Genomic DNA, 27887 nt, shown 5'->3' on the forward strand with positions numbered 1-27887 from the left:
CCTCTTTTCTTCGTCTTTTCCTTTTATTTCGGCGCACGCCTCGCCGCCGCTCCTCCGCGACAATTAACAACTGCGCCTCCTCGGCAGAATGCTTTCTCGCTTCATTGTGACGTGAGTCTCGAGCAATAGCGTCGATCGTGTTCAAATTTCAACGCCAACGCGACTGTCTCGTCAGTTTATCGTTTCATTTAGTATGTTTGGAGCTCCAGAGCATAGGGCGACAATGACAAATCGCGTAAAGAATCATTAACACGTTCAAAGCGATAGCGTATTTTATCAATGTACGAAATTTTGTCAAATTTTCGAGCATTTTTCGGTATACATTCGACTTACGGAATAAGACCCGCATGCGACATTATCTTTGAAATCATAGTTTGAAATAGTTTCAACGTAAAACTTTTTTTGCAAAAATAGCTAAAAATACGACTCGTACGTGAGTCACGCCGCATTTTCAACGCGTTGAAAAAGTTAATAACCAAATGCGTGATCGCACTGACAATTGGTAAATAAATAGATATAACGAACACTTGAAAAATCATGGATCAATATCCGAATGTTAACCGTGACGGGCAAAGCGCAAGCGAAATTTGACAAAGAACTTTCGCTATGTTCTAGTCAGTGCCTTTACTATCAAAGATTCTTCTAGTTTTGCTAAGATCTTACACAAAAGTTGTAATATGTCACTAGCTAGCTCAGGTTTGTGCTTACCGCAACCATATGTATGTTTATATATCTAAAAAATAAATAATTTGAAATGATTTTCAGTCGAGTTGCCGTAGCAATAATACGCTGACGTCACTGTAAATTAACGTAGGCGCGTGGAAGGTCAGATTTAAAGTTGTATGTCACCATTATAAGTTTCAGCACTATTTATGTACGAAACATTTTTTTTTTCAACTATTAGTGTTGATCTGCCCATAAATTTCTGCGATTGACGTTTCCAAGTGTCATAAGTCTGAAGATTATTGATAATCTTATACCAAATAAAGAAATATAACGTAGGCATTTCTTTATCTTGAAAAAAAACTCACTAAAGTTGCGGGTGAAATTCAGTAAGTGCATATAACCTGTGTCTGCGACAAAAAAATGTCAGCCTTGAGCTTTTTTTCCTTTTTTTTAATATGTTTTTTGCGTAGAAAGCATCACCACACAAAGGTGTCCTCACTACTCTACGCATGTTTCCTTCATTAAAAATGTCGGAATATCTCTGCACATGTACACCGAGCAAACTCAAATACTTTTTTTATCGTAGCAGACTCTTATAAAGGTATTTCGTTTCAGGTATGACATATCCAGACTGCTCAAAAGTCAAAACAGAAATTTAACGAGTTTTATTTGGAAATTGCAGATAGCACAAATGTGCGAAGTTTGAAACTACATATTTTACTTGCGTACGTTAACGAACTAGCGAATTTAATAATTATCAGTCTGTTCGGTCGAAGTATGGCGTTTAATAAGCTAACGCTAAAATATAGTCGAGGTAATGACATAGTTGTATCATAACTTTTGTTGTCTTGCTGGTAAGACAAACTCCACTGCCTCGACGTAAAAATGAAAACGCAAACAACTAGAATGCGAGTAGAGCATAATTTGATCAAATTTCTCAGTGTAATTATTAACGATATTTAAAAGGGAGACAGAAGGCAGCTCTCGACTGATAGATAAATGTGCACGGAGCGCGCGAGTGTGTGGGTGAACGAGCGTGTCAGGCGTCAAGTACGAAAAAAAGAAAAAAATGAGCTCGTTTTTCGTTTTTGTTTTTCTACTTGCCAGCCGACGAAAGCCACTGCATAAATTCAGCCCTGGATGCGGCAGCAGCAGCAGCAGCAGCAGCAGCAGCAGCAGCAGCAGTAGTGACGCGAGAAAAGCGTCGCATTTCCCGAGAGGCGGAACACACACATGCACACGCTGTACGAGAGTAAGTACGCGCAGAGCACCTAAACGCGAGAGATGTGAGAGATGTGAGAGATGTGTTCTGAGAAAAGGTGGAAAAAGAGAGCGAGCTGCAAGTGACGCGACGGGAGGCAACGTAGCTAGGTAGACGTGTTCGCGGCGCGGAGAAATTTTCGAGAAGCAAAAGGGAGACGCGAGTGTGCAGACGTCCCTCGCGAGTCAGTCGACCTACCTCTCCCATCCTAATTAAGAGCCTGCTAACTTTTTCTTCTTGCCTGCTCGCGGGGCCGGGCCAAGCTAAGCATCTCTCCTCGGAATCACATCAGATTTGAAGAGTGCTGAGCTTCCGTGGCTGTATGCTATGCATCGCGCGAGGCGCACCGATTACGAGACAGTCAAGCTCGCAAGCCCTCGCGGCAGTCTGACCACTACGCACCACGCCTCCACTTTGCTTTTGTTGCACAAACAGTCAAAACTTACTTTCTGCCCGTCGTTCCCCAGTCAAACTTATATCATTGCGAGTTTTGCGCATCACAATGTTGTAGGAAAAATCACGCTGATTTGTGTTTTAGTTGCCGGACAAACTTTGCAGACTAGTCTTCAGTTGTAGCGATGCTCGTTGTGTGCCACAATAAGAAGCCGGTGCATTTGAACTTTTAGCGCGAACGGGTCTACCGATCGAAAGCATTCGACTGAAAAATCCGATCTGGCGGACCACGGAAAAGTGAAGTTACGTTCATTTGAACAAATGAGTTTTACTTCTTGCTTCAAAGTTATCTCGTTAGAGAGCGAATCGACGAGCGAAAAAGTTGATAGTACGATTAATAGCAAGGTATAATTTGACTAGACGAGAGATCTGGTAAAAACTGATTAGAAACTGATAAGGTAGGAAGGACAATTGATGGTAGGTAGGCGGTGAGCCCGGAGAAAAAGCGGCACTGCGATTAAGTGTCAATTCGGAATAAACGTCGAATGGCAAGATAAGCCGCCTTTTTACGAGCTGGCGTACAGATAGCGTGAGCGTGATTAGTCGACCGAGTTGTCCCTCGAGGACTTGGTTCAACTTTGACTTTAAGATTAATCAGCTGAAAGTGAAACTTGTAGTGCAAGGGTCCAATTCAATTGCCAACATTTCGAAATATAAACTCGGCTGGTGCGCGCGGCTTTACTCCGGGACGTTTTCCCTGCTGAATAGCGTCACGATCATATACTCGCTCGCAAGAGAGTCAGGCGAGATAGGCAATCGAGAAAATTAAAGAATGCCCAGTGCGCGCAATATTGCGTGCCAAAGATAATCCCAGCGCGGATAAAAGCAGCGAAAGCTGCTGCTCTCTAATAAAACCTCTCGGCGAGCTCAACAACGTTGAGGAATAAAAGCGCGAAAAAGAAGGAAAGAAAAACCGACAATCAGCGCCGGCACAAGGCTCTTCGCGGCTTCCGTGTATAGAACGACTACTACTGGCGTGCAGCATCGAAGAAAGAAGCTGCCGAGATTCCTTATAGAGAGTTGCCCAACGACGAGCCGTCAAAGACTGTGTATAGGAACAAAGCTTGCAAGCAGCAACAAGCACCGGGCTTTTTCTCGGAGGCCACAAAGAACGTTTCGACGAGAATCTTCTTCTTCGGCTGCAGCTCGAAAGTACCCCGCCACCTCCAACGCCCAAAAGTAGGCAAGGTAGCTAACTCACTGCGCCCATCGCTCTCTTTCCATATTACCGCAGGAGCGCTAAAACGAGAGCGAGACGCAAGAGCACGCTTTCGAAGCTTAGCTCGCGCTCTCGCGCATGCCGAGCCTGCACGTATTATGCTGATGAAACTCTTCCCAGTGGCACTCCCACCACCTTCGTCTCGTCTTTACTTTTTTTCCTTTCTCGCGCTGCTGCTGCTGCTGCTGCTGCCAACGCGTCGTGATTTTCAAGTGCCTCCCATCCCTCCCCAACCCCATCAACCACCTAAACGGGGATTAGCGTCGTTGAGAATCGGATTAGCACTGCTCTGCGAGCGCAGCCTTAGCAAGGCCATTTTCATTGAAGGAAACAACCTGCGTCAAATGCAGCCGGCACGATGGTAAAACCCACTCGCTGACGATATTTAATTTCATTATAAACAGCTTGTAAATCACACTGATTGCTCGCGGTAAAATTTATCTGCTCGAAATTCGGTTGTAGTAACGTACTACGCACACACAAAGCAATAAAAGCGACGATATTTCGTTGGAAATTTTCAAAGAATTTGGCCTTTGATATCATGTATTCCTGTTAAATATGATCGAAAGCCCCTGATTCTTGTCATTATGCCAAAGCAGCGAAAAGTTTAGACGAAGCGCTCATTTTACGAGTCGTAAAGTCGCTTCATGAGCCATAAAACTGGCCGTAAAATCGCTTGTTCTTTTTCGTCCGAGCAACAGTAACCGAAAATACTCCAGAACACTCCAGAATCTTCAAAAACTAAAGCAATAATTCTCAGCACGAAATATCGATGAAGTTTTCTCCGAGAATATAGGAGTGATCGCAGTTTTAGCGCTTCGCGTAGTGATCCATACATAAAACCGTTGATGGATTTCTCCCTATAGGTATTTGTCCATTAAGACCATCGACTGAATCGATTCATAGCGCTATTACCTCGCCTTGCGAAAGTCTTTAAATAAAACAATATAAATGGCATCTTGCACATTATAAAGCAGGTTTTATGATCTGAAAACTATTCGCTTCGCTTTCTAATTTCAATTTCCAAGTTAAACCATAAAAAAGTAGTTTTTTACGTAATTTCCAACAATTACCATCAATTGGCTAGCTTCTAGAGAAACGATCGAATAAAGAAACAATATTTATGTCGATTAATGCTTTATTAGATAAGACTGCGTGAATATAGACTCTATGGGTAATACGTACCACCTCTTTTTTTTCTATGAAGGCGAGTACCCTGGGTCATCGAGTCTTTTTCCTGTTTATTAGGTACTCAACATATTCCATAAGTTTTTAGCTATCGCCCGTGATCTTAGAATCTTTTATAAGCTTTCGAAATTTTTTGCATATTCATCACAAATGTTTCTTAATTATTATTCAACAGGTAACATATGTGCAAATTACTAATTCATTTCGGTATTTTTTCTTCATTGTACTCAGTCACCGACAAATGTAATGCCGTCTCTGAAATTATGTTTTGTCAATATGGAACTTTTCTATACTTTTTTAAGTAAAAAAGGGCTTGGGAAATATGGGCCACCAAAAAATTTGGTTACATCAGGTTTTGCGGTAGCGACACGCAGGCGAATAGGTTATAAAGCATGGTTGCAAGCTACACTATATTATACAATAAAGTGTCGATTCCGGTTTCCCTCGAAAGTATTTCATCTTCTTTTTAATTTCTATGTGCGTTAGTTACTGACGTTTCTATCAGATAAATCGGAAATCGTGATTATCATATTTCATTTAATACGTTGAGAAATAAAATTTTTACATTGTCGTTTTCTGCGGAACAATTTTAGTTTCAGGCTAGTAAACCACGTTGTGTATCCCACGAGTTCTACGTAGAATACATATAATACATTTCTGTTTGTAGAATCAGATAAGTGAGCTCAATTTTAGCGCTGCTGAACTTTTTAAACTTTGCGTTACTACATATCAGTGTGCTTGCGTGAGTGATCGTAAAAATATCAGCGAAGTATTAACGTAAATAAAAAATTATATAGACATAAAGGTTAATATTTATTTGTTCTACAACCTATAAGTCGTTGTCTATTATAGCAAAAAGTTAAAAATACCTTGAATGAAATCTAATAGGCGAGTAGGTAGAAAAAATAATTGTGAGTAGGAATTTTGTATTGATGAATTTCATGAAATCAATCGTTAATATGTTAATACGTAAATGAATCAAAGTTTTTATAATTTTAATAATTTAAAATAATTAATGCATGTTTAGAATCACGGCCATTTCTACTTACTCGCCTATCAGTTTACATTTCTTGAAATGAAGAAAAGAGGATTGGGAAAAAGATTCAATTGCACCATATTTCTTTGCTTCATTAAGTCCTTTTGACTTCAAACTACGAGGGCAATTCAAAATGGCTGCAAATACAGAACGTACATACGTAACTTTTGTCACGTCACGAGTCCGTCCTGAGCATCTAGTAGTTTATGAATAGCTTTTTATTTTTCTCTGCAAACAATTGGCAAAATATTAATTCTGCAATAATTTGTACTACAAAAAGTTATGATTAGTTCTTTGTACAAAATGTCCAATACACATACATAATATTCGAGTAAAATTAATGTAATATTTTACTTTTATAAAAAATACGTGATATTCTAGCGCTCTTAGGACTTTTACATAGTAAATAAAATTATTTTATTATTTTATGCGAATTTTCGAACAATTTTTTAGTGATCTACGTAACTTTTCCTTTTTCACCTTTTTCAAAAGTGTTTTCATATATGCTTATAAAATAAAAAAAATTTGGTATTTAAAAATATTTAAGAAAATAATTAATCATAGGGTTTTTTAACTCGGTAACTAACAAATGCGAAGGCCATTTCAAAACTTTTAAACATATTTCCTAATTTGCAGGCTCGTTAAAAGTCATGGTGGTCCATATTCTCATACTATTCCCTATGTAAACATCAAGATATGTCTCAGCCATCGCATTAACTTTTGAGACAGCTGACAATCCATTTTCATTCGAATTTGTTTGCTTGGCTTTACAAATAAATGTCATGAAAGTACAATGGTTTTTCTTCTACTCTAGATTCTTGCCAATCCATTTGCTTACTTATCAATTATGATCTTATACAGTTCCTCATCAAGTAATATCTTGAATGGAATTTGAATATTTGGAAGAATAATAACGAAATGATTTTGAAAATTCATGAAAACAACGATTCTCGAGAATGAGGTCTGTGATTGAATCATCGTCGGAAAAGTGTCGTTTGTTAGGTCAAATTGAGTTTACAGAAGGAAGATTTTCAAGTATTAGCTAGAAGAAAACAAATAAATTAAATTGTAAAGCAGGCGGTGGCGTCAGCAAAAGGAAACATCGCAAGTAAGAGCAAAAAAGCTGTAAGCTGATCAGAGGAAGCAGTTGGACTGGTAACATTAGATAAGCCTAAGTGTGATAGAGTCGGTCAATCGAGTTTGGTGTTTGAAGGGCTTCTTGGACAAAGACTATTTAGCAGCTGAAGGGGAAAAAGAGAACGATAATGCTCGTGTCTATGTTTGAGCAAACGCTCGATGTATACGAGAGAAAAGGGAGAAGCAAACTGATTATTTTGATAGGCTGAGCATCAACACGGATAGCTCTACGACCAGCCCTTAACTAATCTTACAGAAGCGCCGGATTGCATGATGCACGCGCATACACCTATCAACTTAAATCATTATGACTTCACTCAAATTTATGACCTGATACTATCAAATCAATGCTGCCGTTCGAGTTACCATTTCGAGTTTTATACAGCGCTTATTCAGCACGAAGTGCACATTTTCACATTGGCATATAAACGAAAGATTGTTCATCGTATATAAGCTTATACTTCGTGTATATCGAGCGTCCTATTTTGTGCTTGCGTCATTTATCTACTTTTGTGTAGAAATTTCGAGATAAAACAACTTTGCACTTGATTGTCCGAGAATCGCATCCGAAACTTTGAAAACGATTAAAAAACAGCTGGTAATTTCGTTAGATTTTAGGTCAAACAGACTGTTTGTTACCGCGAGGCGAAGGAGAGTAATGTATGATAATAATGAGTCGAGCTCGAAAAGTGCTGGCAAAGCAGATAGGGGCAAGGACATCACACGCAGATACACCCAGCAGTATTCCCAAGCGAGAAATCGTGAACTGAGCTTCGTCTGGAAGAAGGGGCATTTGGCGCGAAGTTCGCGCCGACGAGCCTCAGCCTGGCTGCGCCTGCGGATTGGCGCGATAGGCGCGTGCGAGAAAAGGCAGCTTTAGCGATAGAGCGGTTATGGCACCGCGGCCAACTGGGCTCGGGACAGATATACATCTTTGCAGCGGGATTGTCGCGCGCGCGCGCACACTTGGCCTACATGCCCGCCTCACGCTCACGAATTTCGAGCAGAAGCGCGTCTTGAGTGCCGCCGGCAACGTATTAAAAATTTAGCGCGGCAGACGGATAACTTGTTGCTCCCTCGCCGCGCGCTGGCCTTGCGAGTCATTCGCGCTACGACGGTGCTCGGCGTTTTCGTAGACGCAGAAGTAAAATCGCGTCGCGCATTGTTTTTCGGAGCTTGCTAGATGTTCGATTCACGTAACGCCACGCGGACTTACGATATTGGATTTCGCAGCATCTCCCTGCCGACTAGATCGCGCGCGCTTTTGCCGCGTTACTAGCAGCGAATGTTCACACTGCTCTACTTACTGCTTCGATCTGCTTTTTCTCTCTTCTCATAATTGCATCGCGGACTTTGCAAAAGGCGCGTAATCGCATGTCGCCTTATTTTCAGGCGGCGACCAAATATGCAACTCGACTCGCCAGTGCGCCTTGACCACTCGCGTGTTGTATTACTTTGGGCCGCGTCTCTAATTAAGCCTGCTGCGTCGCCCTTTCGATTTTCAATTTCCAATAGTGCATGCGCAGCCTGGGCTGCACTCGCAAATTTATGTGCTAGTCAATATTATCAGAATCCGATACAATTCTTAGGCGTACTACTAGAAACATGTTGCAGATATGGTTTGCAAATGAACGCCAATCTATTCAGCGACTAATCAACTGACTTTTCGCCAGTCCCACAGAACGTTTTAACTGCTTACTCGTTCGGAAAGAGTTTTTTATAAGTCATTTTAATAGCTTCGCCCGCGGGCGCCACACTGTTACACTCTCCCAACCGACAGGAAATGCCTCAATCGAGTTTTTAACACTCCGTTTTTTGCGACAGTTCCCTGCTCTTGACTTTTATTTTCCACAGAGGAAAAGGGTCATCCGGAATACGCTGCTAGCTGCGATTTTCTGACAGATCCATTACCGCAAAATCCATTACCGCTCGTGCATCAATTCATTGATGCCTGTTTTGCGCGGATTATTCTGCGTATAGTAGTATGGCTTTCCCCCGGAACTAATGTACTGTTCAAAAGCTAACGAAACAAAGAGACTGAAGCCGTAAGGAATAATTAACTTTATCCTTAAGAACCCATTAAAGCATCATCGCAGTATTGACCGAATCAAGCCCATGGTAATGTAGAATGGAATTCATTGATTGAATCGACGGTGCCGAAATCATATTGTAATGCAAAGCAATTAAGGAGTCAAAAAGACGGAGCATAATAACGTATGACTCTGACAGAGTAAACTAGCCTACACCGCTGAGCATTTCCAGCTATACTTCTCTTAATTATGTCCCTGTATTTATTTGCTCGTCTAGTAAGCATCAATTCAACCTTAATCGTTTGGTTTTATCGACCAAAAATCCACAGTTACGTTACGTAAGCTTGGCATTGTTTCGGTGTATCTGCAAAGTCATTTTCACTCTCACGATACATTGTAAAAATACGAGCTCCGAGTGCTAGGCAAAGCTATTAAGTTAAATGAATTGGTTTCGAGATCGAATTGTTGCAGCTTCCGAAGGAAGAAAAGCGCTGACAACGCCACGTCATCACTTCTCCAGAACTTTTTCTTACTGCTCTACATCTTGCAGTTTTATCGTAATAATTCTAGCAAAGAATTTGCTGTTATTCTTTACACGTAGATACCAAAATTTAGTAAGAAATATTGTCTGACATTATTTTTAAAAATTTAAAGTTTTGCTCGAATAAGTTAGTATTTAATTTCCAATAAGTTACTACCTTATTGATGAATAAAAATTCGATCATATGCCTTTTGGTCGTTGGCAATCAAGTCTGTCGAGTAATTCATGTATCGCTACATCATGAATATACTGGCAAACATTTATAGAAATGTTCTATCATCGAGAGATGATGAGTTTTTAACCAATCGCTTGAATAAACTATATCATTCATCTTTACGCGTATTTTTTTTCTGTTTATCTGTTTAATGATTTGTGAACGTGAGATGAATATCCATGAAAAACTGTCGCCTGGCAATAATCAATAGCTGGGCAAATGAAGCGTGGATGATTCTAATCGCCAATAGAAATAAAAAGTGGATTTTGATAAAAGATCAACGTCGTTGGGATTGTGATTTTCAATATACGCATATGCTTCGAACAAGCGAGCTTTATCGGAAAAATAAATAGTAGCGGAAAATAGAAGAACACATCGTATGATAGGAATAACGTTGCACTCGCTGTGTACGGTTTGAACGGGTACGTTCGATCCACAAGCTCGGTGTTTGGAAAAAAAATTACGACGGATAGGACGAAGAAAAATAAAAAAAAAAGGCACGATGCAACACAAGGCTTTTGAGGGGGCGAGCTTGAGGAAAATGGTTACTAGCAAGCAGCAGTGCGCAGCATTAAATGGATGCCAGTGAAAAAGCGTCTCGACTCATCCCCCCATAATTCGTAGAGAACACAAAAGCGAGAAGAAAAAAATATAGGAAAAGGGCGGCAACAGCTCTGCCTACTGCGAGTAATGGTCGTTGCCGGACCACGAGGAGCAAAAACAGAAGAAGGAAAGAATGACGAGTACACGCACGGGAATAAGTATATCTAGCTGCCGGCTGTTTAACAGTGCGTCAAAAGAGACCACGCCTTGCGCTGTATAGATGTCTACTCGCGTGTTAGATATACCTACAACTACGGTCAATCGCGAAAACGTTATACTCTTTAATATTACTGAAATATTTGAACTTAATATTACTTACGTGAAATGTGTTGAAGCTTAATGCAAAACAAAAAGTGAGAGAGGGGGGGGGGGCTGAAATGGCTATGTGGTCGTTTGATCGGACGCCCTCGCACTCCGGAAGCTCGTAGCCTAAGACAATCGCCATGTGCTTCCCGGAATAACAATGAACCACCAACTGCGAAAGAGAATATCGCCCTTCTCCTCCTCTTCGATCCTCTGTACTCTCTTTATCTTCCTGAGATGTTGCCCGAGTGTGTTTTCTTTCCAACTCTCCATCTCTACACAGTTCATCTCCTTGCTTTCGACCGCTCCTTGTTTTTTACTCGCTGCAATTTCAGATAACGCTCTCGTTTCTACACCGAGCTTTTCCTATCTAGGCTGTCGATCGCTCAACCTTTTTTCCTTTTTTCTAAGCACAGCTTTCGCAAATTTGGATAAATGTTTCATGGCACTGAACAGCTTTGAATAAACTATATTTAATACTGCTAAAAGAACTGATTAATCTGAACATTCTAACTTGCTCAGTGTATGTAAATATTTTGTATGTTGTTAATTTTTAGAGGTGTGTACAAATTTTATTGTTTCATTAGGAATCTTAGTGTGGTTTGGTTTGATGAGCAACTTTTGGAGAAAAATTATATTCTTCTTTAAAAAAAGTTGCATTAACAGTGTCTATATTCTAAAGAGTATTCTAAAATTTGCTGTCCTATAGAGTCCTATAGTAAATTCTTGGCAGGAAGAAATCTACTAATTAGTAAAATATTTAGATGCTGATTTCTGACCTGTACACAGCAGTGCTTATACATTACGCAATTATTCCTTTGAACTTTGTTAAACTAATCAGATTCTAACAAATTAGGTAGTCAAGTCAATAAACTGGTTTCGATGCGATCCTCGCATCAGTTTATCTGGTATTCCAACCTCATCGGACTTGGCTACATAATACAATTACCAACTACCAAAATTAATTCAATCGAATAGAAAACGATAAATAGATTTGCATAAGTGACGTCATTTGAGAAATCATATAAAACAGTGACCTCAATTACGTAAATTTAAATCTGATTTTCCAAGGTTTTGTTGGGTACGATTGTCAACTCTTTTAGTAACAGACTTTCTATAAATATGTAAATATAGGCAAATAATAACTTTTGCATAATATCTAACAATATCAAACTAACATCGATCATATTTAAAATAAAACGTAAGGAACAAATTATTGCTAACTTGATATTACCATTTCATGAAAAATAAGTATAACATTATGGTCCAATTCAGTGAGTAAGCGTAATATTTATTAATACGTATTTTATATTAAAAATGATCGCCATTAAAGGCTGTGAATAATTACCATGTCAATATTCTGATAACAAAATCATGCGAGTGTACGTCAAATATTGTCGGATTGTTGGAATACAATGTCTATTAATCTGTCGATTATAACGTATCGAAATTCAACGCTTCAAATTGCGTTTAATTTCACTTGATACAACTTGTGTGGCCTCAATTAAATTTAACGAGAATTGAAACAATATGCAGTTGTGAATAACAGAGAGAGAGAGATTTTTATTGATTACTTTTTCAATTAGCGTTTCACAAATTACCCTCTGATTATAGTTTACGTAGTTAAATCCTTCGTTTCCTAGAAATGTTTACAGGAGTTTACAAATAATATTCTTAATGTGACAATATTTAAAGTAATAATCGCGTATTTATTAGTCAAAGGCACTTGGAGCCGGTGAAATATTAATGTAGTAAGTCTGGTAAGTTGTTTACGTCAACACCAAAGAAAGCAAAGCGTGCGTGTATATATACATTCATAAGTATATATGAAAAGTTTCGGTAGAAAGTTTTATTCAGTTTTTATTGACGTATGTATACCTAGGTAAGGTAAGAAAAGAACTTTTGCGGATCAGTTACTGAAACACGTAGGCGTCGGGCGATCCGCAGCAACGTATATAGAGAACCGTCGAAATGTCGAGAACTAGATAATCCTCTTTGGGCGTCGAAATTTTTCTCATTTCCCCTTGGCAAAAGAAAGAAAAAGATATTAGAGACACGACAATGGTTACGGCCGCGTTGCGTACGTAATACATCCAAATAATTAAACACCAGGGATCCCCTAGATCAGCCGCTAATTGTTGGGCGTGTCAGCAGCAAAAACAACACGCGCGCGCGCGATTCCATAGAATACATCAATGGACTGCCAGAAGGAGATGAAATTCAAATGAAATTCAAGAAATAAATAATAACTCACCGACTGTCGGAGCTTTGATGTTTCCTTGAGTTGCCTCCTTGATCCATCGATGGGAGACCCGCAACCATCGCTGATTGATACCTTCGCTGTTATCTATCCTCTTCGGCTCCTCCGCCCATTCATACTTTCGCATGCACACGTACCTCCATTCGAGCACACATTTGGGAGAGAGAAGGGCTGGGGGCGTCGTTAAAGTTTTATCACGAGAGAGCGAACAAAAGGGCTATGCATAGCCATTCGCTTTCAATCCATTAAGCGCCACTTGACACTCTTTCGATGAGTTTTGTTTCGCGAGGAGAACTCGTTTATATTACGGATTAATTGAAGGGCTTGAACCTACGAGTGTTATAAAAAAATGATCTGGCCCAATATCAAGTAAAAGAAGATTCAAATATATTCTTAATCTTTGTACACGTATAGAAGCGATTCCGCCAAAAATTCCTTAATTCGAGAAAGTTTTAGCGAATTTTCAAATTGTGCGCACGCCCTTGCTCGTACGATTTTATCAATCTAAAGAACACTAGGATACCTAAAAAGTGTAAGCTCACCATGCAGCATGCTCGTGAAAAACTTTTTTGCCCATAAAAGAGCTCAAATCCATCAAAAAAGAAATCTAGCTTTTTAGTTTATTTTTCCTTTTTGGGATTTAATAAAAAACAAAAAACGATAGCGTTAATCTGATTTTTAATTGAAATCCGAATGGTCAAAATACGTCGAAACTCAGTTTGGTGTATGTTTTGCTGAAATTGTCGAGCCTTGCAGAGCTTTAAAAACTATAACGCTGTATAAAAACACATTGCCAATGAAATTACAAATTGAACACGTTTAAATGAAAGTTATATTTTGAAAGCTCTGCAAGGATACAAATTTGAAATAAAAGGGAACCATAATATGCTTTCTAACATATTTTAACCCATGAAATGGGAATTTTAAGTCAGATTAACGCTCTTACTTTTTGGTTTTTTTTTAATTCCGATCAACTACAAAAACTTACATTTATGTTTTTATTGAGCTTTCGTGTAACGTCTGTACAGATATAAAAGGAAGTATCAGAAGAGTGGTTCGTGAGTCCAAGAATGTGGAAGCTTGTAGCACAATGCGAAAGCCGTGCAAAATTGAAAGCGTGCTGGCAGTTTGAAGATTTGAAAAAGCGATGGCGAATTAATGCAGCTTTTTGGCGGAATTGCTCGCACATGAGAATGCCGCGACAATAGCGCGACTGATGGGTCAAATAAAATTGTCACTTCATCAGTCGGCGTTCATCAGACCGAGTGCTCGGACTTGCACGTTGAAAAATTGACGTGACCACGAAATTCCAGCTGCTTGCGGGAATATGCCGTGTTCAGCAGAACGGATGTGTGCAAGGCGCTTGCGAAGCCTGAACAAAGCGCGCACATGGCAGCGCCGGGGCAATAATAAACTTTAATCAATCTCTCTCCCAAAGACTTATACACACAGGCGTATCAAGATACGTTCACGCATGCATTGTATTTCTTTGTATTTTCATCACAGCCGACAGGCACGCTTGGGAGAAGGAGGTGAAACAGGAGGGTGGCTAGGACACGCGCTGTTTCTTTCCTCGCTCTCTTTTGCTCTCAAGACGCGAGAATATCGGTTCGCAGGTCACTACTGGCCTCCCTTGTATTTACTTATTTCCTTTTTTCCGTATCTCACCGATCGATTAGTTTAACCGTTCTTGTTAAACCGTTGTCGATGAATATCTCTTCCGTTTTTCTCGCAGACACTCCCCAATGAATTTTCCGGCAAATTTTACGCTCTATTTTTCTCTTTCTTTCTAATTCGCGCGCGCCCCTAGGATTTGCCTACATTTAACACTCTGTGCCGCGAACAGCTTATTCGCGCTGCATGATCATACCGGCAATACGTGCTTAGAGCTCCGAAAAGATTTTTCCAAACTAAAGCACGCGCAACTTTTAATTGATGACAAACATTTTACCCGATCAATTTCACTCATCGTACACATGTCAATTTGAGTAATGTCGAAACTTTGCTGCTCGTTCTTCAAACACCTTGTTTCCATAGCAGAGTGCCAATAATATCGACGGAATACTAGTCATTTACTTTGAGATTGGGTGAAACTGCAATAGGCGTTTGCTTAAATCACATGGTAAACGGCAAGAAACAAGAAAAACAAGCGATACCGACGTCAAACGGAGTACATATAAAAATCGTTTTCTTTGTGCTTCTTGAAGTCTTGATCCATGGTAAAAATGACGAAAGAAACGGCAACAAAAACGCGGCTCCCACGTAAGTTGTCAATGAGCATGTAGGAAAGGAAAGACCGGGGTAAATGCGAGTTTTTTTAGCGAGCGGCCGTGTTTGTTGGGAAAACAGCTGACTGACCGGGTATTAGAAGGCTCGTGAAAAACAACAGACTGCAAAGGCTCTCGCGGCTCTGACGAGAAAAAACATACGGCCGCGTGCAGCAGGACACGGAGAGAGTTGACTGGGTCAAGGAAAACATCGCGGGAGAGCGAGAGAGAGAGAAAGAGAAAACGCGCGGATGCGTAGGAGGAAAACAAACCTTGAAATGCTCACGCGTGCGCTGCTATCTGGAGGCAGGACAACTTGTATCTGGTGTTACTGATGCCGCTGCCACTGCTGCAAGCACTGCTATTTAGCACGAAAGCACTGTTTGTTTAAAGGACGAGCATGACGAAGGAGCGCGCTTGCAAGACTTATAGCGAAATAAACACACACTTTTATGTATCACGATAAAAACTATAACCTCTCTTCGTTTAGAGAACTAGCGAGAGAGCACGTCGTGTTCCCCTTTGCTGTCCGGCCCGCTGCGAGGCGGCACTGGCGCGTATATATCTCGCTCTCTCTTATTCACTCGCTAGCTTGCTCTCGTTGTCGTGTTATTTTATACGAAAAGTCCGAGTTGGAAGCAGCACGCAACTTGCCCTTCCGCACAAAAAGTGGTTTACTCAGCGTATGGTCCTTCAGCATGCTCTCGAGCTCGGACCGTGGTCACTACTGCTCTTTCTATCTCCTTCACTCATTCGGAGCTACTCGCTGTGCTATACGTACGTGCGCTAGCGCGACCGAGCGCCAATGATCGCGGATACGCGCACTCAGTCTGTGCCCGCTGTGGTGTTAGATAGAGGCAAGGTTGGGTCGCTCGGTTGCTGTTGGTTAACACACACACACACACACACTCTCACTGCGATGCTCAACTGCTCAGCGGCTTTTTCGCGCGCACCTCCTATGAAAGTACCAACGAGCTCACACACATGCATACAACTATGTATACGTAAATGTACACGCGCAGCTCGATTCTCGCACTCGCGCAACCGTCGTTACGCACAGACACGTACAGTGTAGTCCTTACTCCCTGACAATATCTCGATTTTTATTACTTCATCATCAATCTTCTTTCTTACAATTCATCCGTTTTCACATTGTTTTGTACTTTAACGTTAATTTAACTGATCTATCGCCAAAAAGCCGACAATTGTTTTGAAAAAAAGTAAAATCGACAATACATTACGAATTCTCGATTTAAATCTTTCCTAGTGGGTCTGATTAGATTGATTTCTTTCACTTTTTATTAATTTAAGCGCGAATGCCAATCTCGTCACACCGATTAATGAACTCTCAACGAATGATTGTCGGTTCTCTTTACCATACAAATAAACAAAACTATTTTGCTTTGCAATAGTAAGTCGATTTTCAAGCGTTTTGTAAATCAATATCATTTATTGATTTCTGGAATAATGGCATTTTTATTAAAACTTACTGGATTTCGCGAAAGAAAAATAATTATTTTTAGTATCTAATGTTATACGTCTCCCAATGTCAAGAAAAAAAAAACGATCGTTTCAGTTTACATAAATTAATTTATTATAAATGACTAATTGTTTACTCAGTAGTGTTTGAAATTAAATGAAAAATAGAAATCTAGGTTGACAAAGTTCAATTTCCCTGGTTGAGCAAGCGGCACAGGTTAGGCAGTGTAGATAGCATAAATGTCAATACCAACATTATACTACAAAATTTGTGCACATGACGCTTTCTAAAAGATTGGTTATGTGTTGCGTACACTTTCCAATTCAATTCCAAAACGATATACCTATGTACCGGTATTGTTAACTTGTACTATCGTTGATATTAACATTAATACGTAGGCATCATGAAACTTGTTAGGTAAACATATCACAATATTCTGTTTCACTTCTAAATTTGAGAAAACGCAAAAATTTATTAATTATTTACACCCGTATTTAACACAAATATCCATGCGTTATTTCTAACCTAACAATGATGCATTATTATTCTAACAACTATTTTACATTTTAGGTTTTTGATGAAGTTGAGCCATGAAACAGTTACAATAGAATTGAAAAATGGTACTCAAGTTCATGGAACCATTACTGGTAAGATAATTCTACTTGTAATAATTTTTTAGTTGTGTAATGTAATAAACATTGGAATTTTTAAATGTGTTTCATAGTTGACACAAAACTATTAATAGTTGTTCAGTGTATTGATTATCACTTATTTGCAAATTTAATTACCTAAAATAATTATATGTTCAGAACTAATTCTTTTATCTTCTAGGCGTTGATGTAGCGATGAATACACATTTGAAATCAGTTAAAATGACAATAAAAAATAGAGATCCAGTCCAATTGGATACCCTTAGTTTAAGAGGAAACAATATAAGGTACTACATACTACCAGACTCATTGCCTTTAGAAACATTATTAATTGATGATACACCAAAAGCTAAAGCCAAAAAGAAAGAAGCAGCTCGAGGTTTGTTTTTTGTTATAAATTTTATTTTAACAGTGTTGTACTTTCAATCTATTGCAAAGAGTTTTTTATTAATGAACTTTCATCTTGTAAATTTATTTTTAGGAGCTGCAAGAGGTAGAGGACGTGGAGGAAGAGGAGCTAGGGGTGGTCGTGGTAGAGGAAGAGGACGAGGAAGACGATAATAATGTTAACTTTTCATTCCAAAAAACAAGAATATTTGGTTAAATTCATTTGTCAGTGGCATTTTTCATGTACTAAAAACTTTTTCTTTTTTCTTTCAATTAATAATCATTTATGAACTATTTAGAACTAAATATATCGATTAAGATATTTATGAGAATCAGATTCCAATTAATTGTAATGATTTGTAATCATCTATTAATTTTAAATGAAAGTTCTAATCAGGAATGTATTAATCTACAACAATAATATACAAATATTAATGTATTTTTTATTAAATACTATAATAAAATAGTAACATCTTTAATTCCATTTTAGAAAGTAAAAGTAGATCCATTGCACGACATGGCATCGTAGATGAAAGTATTATTAATTGGTATGTATTGATGGGTAATAAATTTGACTGCTTCTTGAGCAACAAGGCCTCCAATTGTGGCAGAAACAGAATGTAATTCGGCTCCACCATATCTACAGTACTCATGAACATAATCATCTTTTGATAGTGGTCCACATCCCCATTCACCGAGTAATTTTGATATACATGCCTACAACATATTAACAAATATTGACACAATTTTTTCCACCAAATCTATAAAAAAGAATGCAAAAAATTCATTACTTTTAGTTTTACAATATCAGGTTCTACATGATCATCGAACTCTCCAGGATAGGCATTATATTCACCTTGGAACTTTTCTATTCCCCTTAGTACTACGTAGTGGACCATCAAACTTTCAGGGTTTTCTAAACTTTGAGCTAAAATAACAAATAATTATTCTAACAGCAATTTTCTTAATTATGAAATAATACATTACGATATAAATGCGGGAAAGTAGATTCTTGTTTCGTGTAGCGTTTATGCTCGAGCGAAGCGAGTATTTTTTTATACACTTCGCGCATAAATTAAAAGAACAAAGAAAATTTCTAATTTTTTTGGCAATTTTCAACAGACTGTATTTCAGTGATAAGTTGTCGTACAGGAAATAAAAAAAATATAGCTTTTGAAGCTTGAAGACTCTAGATTTTGAATATTTTGGTTACAAATTTTTCGGAGCACCTGTAGCCATGCAATTCTTGGATAAAGCACCAAAAAAAAATGTTCCAAAATTTTTACCTTATTTTACTCTACGGGCATGAAAAAATTTTTTCGAGCTAGATCAATGCATAGGTCGCATAGCCTGTTCATTCAGCTTCAATTTGCTTTTTGCGGTAGTCAGATACGACCATTTGTCTTTGAGATATCGAATTTTGAATGCAAAAGGATTCTTTTTTACTCAACTGCCGATATCTCTGAAACTACTGGTCGCCCAGCAAACGGATAGGGGGTTTCGTTTTCTGCAGATTTCCTACAAAAATCTGTCATGGTTAATTGGAAAAAAAATTTTTTTTCGTTAATCAATCTTCAGGAAATTCAAAATTGAGTAAAAAGTCGAAAAAAAATGAAATTATTGATTTTTAAAAAGATTAAGTCAAGTTTAAAGAACAAAAATCTTGTTCCCTTAATTTTTTCAAAATTTCAATCAATCGGTCCAAGAAAACCGCTGAACCGATCGATCTAAAAATTTAGGGGAGTCTTTGGGGTACGTTAGACTAAAATTTTTTTCTAACCTAAGTTTGTGCCCCAATATTGCAAATTGAAGCTGAATGAACAGGCTATGCGACCTTTGCATTGGTCTAGCTCGAAAAAATTGTTTCATGCCCGTAGAGTAAAATAAGGTAAAAATTTTGGAACATTTTTTTTTGGTGCTTTATCCAAGAATTGCATGGCTACAGGTGCTCCAAAAAATTTGTAACCAAAATATTCAAAACCGTACCGTATTTTTTGATACGACGTGTGGAAAGTGCGATTTTCAACGCACGTTTTCTGTCGAGCGTACGGAAAAGACGCACTTTGCGCACGGAGTATCGAAAACTTTTTTTAATGCTTACCTATTTCATTAGCATTAATCATTTTGGGATCATATTCATCTGCAATTGATGTTCCTCGCTGTACAGTTAATTCAGATGCATGTCTACAATAAAGCTTAACATCATGCTCAGGTATAGCTTCTGATGGCTTTCCAAGTTGCCTCAATAATTGAAGTGTTCTTCGCCATACTGCTTCAACATCAGCTATTGCTTGTTTACGGTACCTGAATTGATTACAATTGATAAAAATTTATATAGTAAAAATGAATGATATACAGTAAAAATATCTAAATTGATACATACACTTGCAGGAGTGAAACAAATTTTTCTGTATCGGCTATCATATCTGGTAACGCCCCTTTCAAAGGCAATAAACCATCTCCTTCATTTTCCATGAAGTCTCTAATAGCTTTTGCAATAATCCAAAATGAACTGCTCTGAAAGAGAAAAGTTATTTATCATTAAACAACTCTAATGTGACAAATAAAAATACATAATTTTCAATTACACTTTCATAAGATAGTCCAAACATTCTGGCTAAAAAAAAGTCCAGTCATCACAAACTGAGACTAATATTATTTCTTTACGGAAAGATGTAGGTATTGATGATGAACAAGATTATAGTTCATCCAGGATAAATAGTACATTACGATACAAGTGCGGGAAAGTAGATTCTAGTCTCGTTTGGCGTTTACGCCCGAGCGAAGCGAGGGTGGAAAGGTACACGAGACGAGAAACTCTTTCTGGAACATGTGCCGTACCGTATTTTTTTATACGACATGTGGAAAGTGCGATTTTCAACGCATGTTTTCTGCCGAGTGTGCAGGAAAGATACACTTTGCGCTCAGAGTATGGAAAAAGGTATTATCAATATGTAATTGTGAAAAATACCTTATAAATTAAATAGGCTAATGTAAATAACAAATAAATAATTTAAAAGTGATTGCAAAAAAACCTTAAATAAAGAACTGTTTCTTAATTAACTAAAAGTTTCTGCGATTTACAAAATATACATTCCTAATATAGTGTAATAATTGAAAATTGCACATTTGGAGATAAGATTACGGTTGAATATTAAAAAATATTTTGAACACTTCCTGTAAAACTATTGTTGTTCAACAAGCAACACTGTTGAAAATTAATTTCTTACCCTTGTGTACGTTGTTAGCAAATGCTTATTGTTTTCATTGAGATTTGTGGTTTAATGTAAATTTATTTTCCTGATTATTATTCAAATTTAAATTGTTTAAAATAGCCCTAAATGAAAAATTATAAATGACCTAAAAAAAATTTTTAAATTCTACATATAATCCATAGTTTACATAGTATAGGGAATCAATATTTTCACATTACAAAACCTGTTAAGTAATTAATAAATGTTCATTTTTATGATTTTTTGCAATAACTTTGAAATTATTTATTTAATTTTCAAGTATACTTAGCGACGAAAAATAATGAAAATTGCATAGCCTAGCATAAAAACATTATTAAACTGTAAAAAACGTTATTTTTTAACTCTTTTTCGTAATTATATATTGGGGCTACCTTTTTTCCAAATTGAATTGCAGTCTTAGCATCAATACCTATATCTTATCCCAAAGGAATAATACTAATCTTGATTTATTTCGAATGACTCTGCTGTATGGCTAATAATGACATACCGGGACCGAACATTAAAAATATTGCATTTGAAAGTTCTAATTGAATATTAAAGTTGATTTCTTCCACATATTATTGTTCTCAGAATCTATAAAAATATTTTATTATGCAATAGAAATAAATAATTACTTTTGCATTCAAATTAATACAACTATTGTCGTTGAGAATTTTTTTTATGGAACTTGGTACAGTTGTTTTGTAGATACAAGTATTAACTGCTTTGATGGCTTCATCAAAATTTTCTTCATCTACAGGAACATCATTTTCTCCCTTTCTGATACCATTTCTTATCATGTTTCTAAATTCATCTTTTTCAGTCCAATTCTTTGGTATGTCTTCATGGATTTCCAACCATTTTTGTAAATACTTATATAGAATGATCACATATGGTGTGTGGGAATGATCTTTCAAATCAAGAGAATCCAAGTTTATAGAATCACAATGATTTTTCAATCCTTCAAATGGTTTATCAAGTCTTAAGTCGGGAATTTCATTATCTGGATGTCTTTCTACAATAGTATGTTCTTTTACTTGTACTCTAATATATCCTACAAATCCTATTGTTCTACATACTATTAAAGGAATATCAAGATCCCATAATTTTTTAGACAATAAGATCAGTGATCTATTGAAAATGAAAATGTAATAATCATTTTAAATCAATAAGTGTTCATGCACAATATTTCTATTAACTATGATAATTACTTTTCTGTCATTGCACATCCAATCACTATGGTGAATTTATTCAAGAAGTCAGGGTCATTATTCAAAATTTGTTCAATTCCTTCATCAATGTGTTCTCCTCGTACATCTGGATTGAGCTCAGCAAGTTGATCACGTGCAACTTGTGCTCTGGACTTTCCTGCGCTATCAGCATCTAGGAAAAAACTTAAACAAGTGGTAATTAATTTTGATATGCTTTGTACTTTTGCTTCACATTATATTGTCAAAACAGACCAGAAGTCAGAACAAAAACTTTAATTATATGTTTTAATTAATAAATATTATTATAACTAATGTAATGTAACAGTTTTAACCATCAACTATAATTAAAAACATTAATAAATGAAATCTATAGATAACTTACTTTGACCCTATATCTTCATCTGACACTTTTTTCCCATCAATAATGGTGAAGGAACCAATTCCTGGCAGTACTAGTGATTTTAAAATCTCAGTCCCGAGAGCATTTGCATTTATAAGGCAAATATGAGCATCTCCAAGCAGTTTCTGACCATGGTCATTCCATAACCTTTATATTTTAATAAATTTAATAAAGATTAAAAATTGTATGTCATATTAGAAAACTCAGAAAGTTCAAGTTGTAGAAGGGAAATGTTATAAATTAAATATTCAATAGCTTTAACTACAAAAACAATAGTAATAACCTAATTTTTAAATATGTTACCTCAATTGCCTATCATATTTTTTACTTTTCTCCGATTGTTCAGGTGATTTCGGAGCTGGCGAAGCCATTTTAAATACTAATGGAACTTACTTAAGTAAAATATAAATATTAACGACTGATGATTTTAAATCATATTCCTTGAATATGTTGTAAGTTGTAACACTTAATTGCAAACATCACCCATAAAGATTTTTCATCGACAATTCAAACAGTGCATACTAACCTAAATTGAGTTTCACGTTAGCCAATCAAAATTTAGAATTAAAACATTTTTCTCCAAGTTGAGATTTCAAATACATTTTGATAAAGCAATAAATTTACATAATAACGAAACATTTGCAATAAAAATGTAATGCCAAATTTAGAAACAGATTTATAAATTCTTTTATTTATTCGGTTTGATATACATAATTTCAGTAATAAAAAACATTGCTTCAGCAATGCAAAAATGTGCTGTCATAGTTATACATATTTGTATATCAAATTTATTACAATAATTGACTAATTCGATGTTATAATTTTTTCATGTAGTATAGAAATTTACATATTAATAGAAAAGTACATTTATAAACATTCTTCATTCATAACAAAAATCTCAATAATAGTTATTAAAATATTTTTTACATAAAGCATAAGCACACTGTATGCATTTAATTTTCATTTTCCACAATTTCGTTATATATAAATATATGTGTGTGTGTGTGTGTCAACAGATACAAACTGTTGCTATTACAATATATGTATTGTATAATTAATTTATTTTGAATAGTTTGTCTATAAATTTAATAAAGTTTACATTATTCTGTTTTATTTCAATTCTAGACTTTTAATTGGTCCTATTTTTAAAATAACTATTTCAGTCATCTATACAATACTTATAGACACTTAACAATAACAAAGTTGTTAGTTAAATTTTACTTTGATTTACTACAGTTCATACTCCATTCACTATTTCTTTTCCAAATTATTCCATCTTGTGGTAATTTAGATGGAACATAAGGAAGAACCCATGTCCAATACCATTTGTCCCCAAACACATCAATAATATTATGCTTCCAACCCAAATTATAAATATAATTATTTTTATTCCTTTCATTTGGAGTACATCCTGTAAAGACAAGATTGAAATGATAAAAGAAAAGAGCACCTGTAAATAACATTCCTATCACAGTAACAATATATAACATCAAGTAGAATTGATTTATCGAACCATCAAATCCAAAAATAAATATAGCTACTGGAAAAACTAGTTTAATAATTGTCATTGGGAATTCAAACTCTATTTGGCTCCATATAAAATAATTATTATAAACAACTGAATATACAGTTGAGACAAACAGATAAAAAATAAACATTAAGAAGTATCGATGATTTTGATATCCAACACAGCATGCTGTAAAAAGACAGTGATGATCTCTCTTCAATATGCAAGTATTGCAAGTGTTACAATGCCAAGACCGAGGAGGACCTATAGTTTCACACACTGTACAAAATCTCCAGCCTTCTTTAATACTCGCTTCATTTGTTGATATCATGACTTGATTGATACTAGTATCACATAATACTGTGTACGTAAAATTACCAACTATATTAACCATAATGAATGTTCCTAAGCAAAAATGAAGGGTGTATGGTACTGATCCTGTTTGATATAATTGAGGTAAAACAACCCACAATTCAAACCAATAGATCAATGGCACTATTATCAGTAAAAATGACACTGAAACGAAATCACCAATAGCTTTTGGTAGGATTTTCCTCCGTACAATCATATTTGCAGACTTGCTTGGTTACGATTTCTAAATTATATTAATAACGAATGTCGAATCAAGTTTAAAAATATCGTAGCGTAATGTTTACGTATTGACATCACATTCACGTGCGGTCTCCATACATTATCCCACCATCCTGTATATTCTCCTAGTTATTCTATTCTACAGTCGAACCTAACGCACTGCCTGCTCTCGGGAGTAGCCGACCCGTGCACTGCACGCCGCGCGTTAGCCAATCAGAGCGTTGGACCAGGTGTGCGTATACTCCCGCTGGTGAGCGGAGATCTGAGGGGCCCGAATAAATTTGACACCGGAAAATATTATACGCGCTATACTTTCTAGAGAAAAACAGTAAATTTGATGGTTAAAAATGTATTCCTTACTAAATAAAAGTAAATATTAATGCATATTTTCCACGTGGCTTGGGTAATTAAAAAAATGCTTCATTGATGAAAATAAATAATGTTTTTTGAGTATTGCTTTATCGTGGTATTTAAATTTTAATGAAATATTAAGGTTAAAAATGTTTCTCATTGACAAATAAATATTTCAATAATGCTTATTATTCAATCCCGGAAATGCTTATTTTTCAATGAAATTACATATAGAGAAAAATAGGAAACTTGTATTTTTCCAAACCTAAATTCTAAAAGTTGTTTATAAATATTACATATTTACAGTGCACAATTTTGAAAAAATTGAGTTTTCAATTTCTAAAAAATATTTAATAGATCAAAAATTATTAACAGTTAAACTTGCAAAAAAAGTTAATTTTTCAATTATTAACTTTTTAAAAATGTATTTAAAGAAAAAACTACAAGAGACGTTTTCATCTTAAAATGACCCAAATTATCTATAAAAAATTATTTTATTGAAAAAGAATTATTTGTACACGATTATTTAAACAACTGAGTTTTAAACAAAGCCTAGGGGTTTGTCGTAAAAATTATTAGTACCATTGGATTCAGCAGGTAAAAATACATAAGATTACATGGTTTTTACTTTCTGCCGTCTTAGAGTATACGGGATGATACCTGGTTCGCGGATTAGCAGTATACGGCAGTGTTTGCCGCGCAGTGCTTAGGGAGAGAGAGCGCGCAGTGCACGGGAAAAGGCAGTGCGGTAGGAGGTAGTGCGTCAGGTTCGACTGTATTGGTATTCGATGGCTTTGGCGTCGACTCACAGCGACAGCAGCGAGTCTATATCACGGTGTAAGATAGAAAGGTGGGTTATCTCCCTACCCCCACCACGGATTTCGTGTGCCGATTTTGAGGAGCCGCCAGTCACGGCCACGAGAGCGGCGCCACAGGAAAATATTACTCCCGGCCATGGAGACTGTATACAGGAGGCGAGGCCGGCCTATACAGGTCTAAAAAGTTAGCACCCAGAATCCTTTTTTTTAAGCTAATCGATAAACTAATTATACCGTTAGATATTTCGTCAGAATAGCAACAACTTTTCTCTTTGTCGTTTGTTGGTTCGTCCACTGGAAATCCTTAAAATTAATAAAATAAGTCTTAGGTGCTGGCCTTAGCACCCAAACCAAAGTTGCGGTCAAACTTAGAAAATATTAAGTAAAAAAAATTCGTAAGTAAACCGATCGTTAGTTCGTCTTACGAACTAACAGCACCCATAATAAAATCATGACTAATTTGATTATTTAAGCAACTAAAAATAAAAAACTGTTTCGAATATTGGCTCACGTTCAAACGCCAAAACGCGGTACGCATGCTTCCTGAATTATCCCCGCCGGTACGCGAACCCCCGCTCTTATTTTTTACTACACCTGTTTGATTTTAATATATTAAATATTATTTATTATTAAATTATAATTATTTATTATAAATTATAATTATTTATTAAATATTATTTATTATTAAATTATAATTATTTATTATAAATTATAATTATTTATTTTAATATATTAAAATCAAACAGGTGTAGTAAAAAATAAGAGCGGGGGTTCGCGTACCGGCGGGGATAATTCAGGAAGCATGCGTACCGCGTTTTGGCGTTTGAACGTGAGCCAATATTCGAAACAGTTTTTTATTTTTAGTTGCTTAAATAATCAAATTAGTCATGATTTTATTATGGGTGCTGTTAGTTCGTAAGACGAACTAACGATCGGTTTACTTACGAATTTTTTTTACTTAATATTTTCTAAGTTTGACCGCAACTTTGGTTTGGGTGCTAAGGCCAGCACCTAAGACATATTTTATTAATTTTAAGGATTTCCAGTGGACGAACCAACAAACGACAAAGAGAAAAGTTGTTGCTATCCTGACGAAATATCTAACGGTATAATTAGTTTATCGATTAGCTTAAAAAAAAGGATTCTGGGTGCTAACTTTTTAGACCTGGCCTATACCGCCCGTGTTAAAGCGTTCGGCTAACCCAAGTCACAGTCCCAAAGTAATTAGCCGATTTTAGCGCTGCGTGCGGTAGCTAGTGAACTACTAGAAGACTTACAATATGAGCGCAGCTTATCGACCATGGAGACGCATACAGTTTCCATGTTATCGACCATGGTACTGTAGGTGACGAAGATAACCCGCACGCGAATATCTTTTTTTATAAAAAGGGATAAATTAATTTTATAAAAAATGAATACTGTTTTACGATAAAAAAGTCTTGCTTTTTTGTTCGTAAATGTACATTTTCAAAGTTGAGTGAATAACGTTGAATTTCCTATCTTGAAAAAAAAATATATATATATAATAACTAAATTTTTCGAAAAAATTTTAGAAGTTTGTTTAAGTGAGATTGTTACACACACGCACACACACTTAGAATGATTTTCAAGGTCATTTGAAGGTCACAGTGATTTTTTGCATAGGAACCCCTATTTTTGATTCCGGATTTGGAAATAACGAGAAATTCTACGTTTAGATGAGGTATTATGTGTGAGGTTTGATTGATGAAGATGAAACACTTTGACTACTAACGTTCCGATTTTCTACTACTATATAGTTGTGTTATTTAAAATGCAGTAGTGTAAGTATTATAAGATTAATCGTGTGACAACATTTCGAAGCTGTTATTATGTTGTTATTAGCTTGTTATTAAGCTGTTATTATATTTCGAAGATGTTATTCAAAATGCAATAACTTAGTGTAAGTATTATAAGATTAATCGCGTGACAACATTTCGAAGCTGTTATTATAAGCTTTCAATACACACGCACACACACACACACACGATGGGATCAAAATATCGACTACAGAAAAAATCTTTGACTATTGGTAACGTGTAAACATTAGACAGTTTGAAATA

At 36.4% G+C, this 27887-nt stretch overlaps 4 protein-coding genes across 12 annotated transcripts in view; 1 reads left to right on the top strand and 3 right to left on the bottom strand.

The window, feature by feature from the left end:
* LOC131667773 (neurocalcin homolog) overlaps positions 1 to 16058 on the bottom strand; it is a 173366-nt gene extending 157308 nt beyond the window's left edge. Inside the window, exons 1-3 of one of the 9 annotated variants that reach the window (XM_058941458.1) lie at positions 15655 to 16058; positions 15451 to 15536; positions 12906 to 13241 (exon numbers count right to left, since the gene is read on the bottom strand). In XM_058941458.1, the coding sequence (XP_058797441.1) occupies positions 12906 to 13038 (133 nt within the window). In that variant the 5' untranslated portion in view covers positions 13039 to 13241; positions 15451 to 15536; positions 15655 to 16058. Of the gene's footprint in view, positions 1 to 12905; positions 13242 to 15450 lie in introns of all 9 variants that reach the window. The other 8 variants (XM_058941459.1, XM_058941457.1, XM_058941456.1 and 5 more) reach the window with 8 other exon arrangements.
* Positions 16059 to 16941: 883 nt separating this feature from the next.
* On the top strand, positions 16942 to 18105 carry LOC131667749 (probable small nuclear ribonucleoprotein Sm D1). The gene is made up of 4 exons (XM_058941406.1): positions 16942 to 17075; positions 17229 to 17305; positions 17490 to 17687; positions 17790 to 18105. Exons 1-4 carry the CDS (start codon positions 17062 to 17064, stop codon positions 17867 to 17869), a joined length of 369 nt encoding a protein of 122 aa, XP_058797389.1. The 5' UTR covers positions 16942 to 17061; the 3' UTR covers positions 17870 to 18105.
* Positions 18106 to 18130: 25 nt separating this feature from the next.
* LOC131667748 (NEDD8-activating enzyme E1 regulatory subunit) lies at positions 18131 to 23031 on the bottom strand. Its single transcript, XM_058941405.1, has 8 exons — positions 22843 to 23031; positions 22522 to 22686; positions 22140 to 22322; positions 21564 to 22059; positions 20079 to 20212; positions 19797 to 19999; positions 18487 to 18623; positions 18131 to 18412 (listed from the first exon to the last, which is right to left on the bottom strand). The coding sequence occupies exons 1-8, from the start codon at positions 22908 to 22910 to the stop codon at positions 18182 to 18184; spliced, it is 1617 nt and encodes a 538-aa protein (XP_058797388.1). The 5' UTR covers positions 22911 to 23031; the 3' UTR covers positions 18131 to 18181.
* A 200-nt stretch (positions 23032 to 23231) lies between these two features.
* LOC131667756 (probable palmitoyltransferase ZDHHC24) lies at positions 23232 to 24804 on the bottom strand. The gene has a single exon (XM_058941421.1). It carries the CDS (start codon positions 24612 to 24614, stop codon positions 23757 to 23759), a length of 858 nt encoding a protein of 285 aa, XP_058797404.1. The 5' UTR covers positions 24615 to 24804; the 3' UTR covers positions 23232 to 23756.
* Between the last annotated feature and the right edge of the window lie 3083 nt (positions 24805 to 27887).

The sequence above is a fragment of the Phymastichus coffea genome, unplaced genomic scaffold (assembly GCF_024137745.1).
Source record: "Phymastichus coffea isolate CEN01 unplaced genomic scaffold, Cenicafe_Pcof_1.1 PCOF00070, whole genome shotgun sequence".
In the NCBI taxonomy this organism is placed as follows: domain Eukaryota; kingdom Metazoa; phylum Arthropoda; class Insecta; order Hymenoptera; family Eulophidae; genus Phymastichus; species Phymastichus coffea.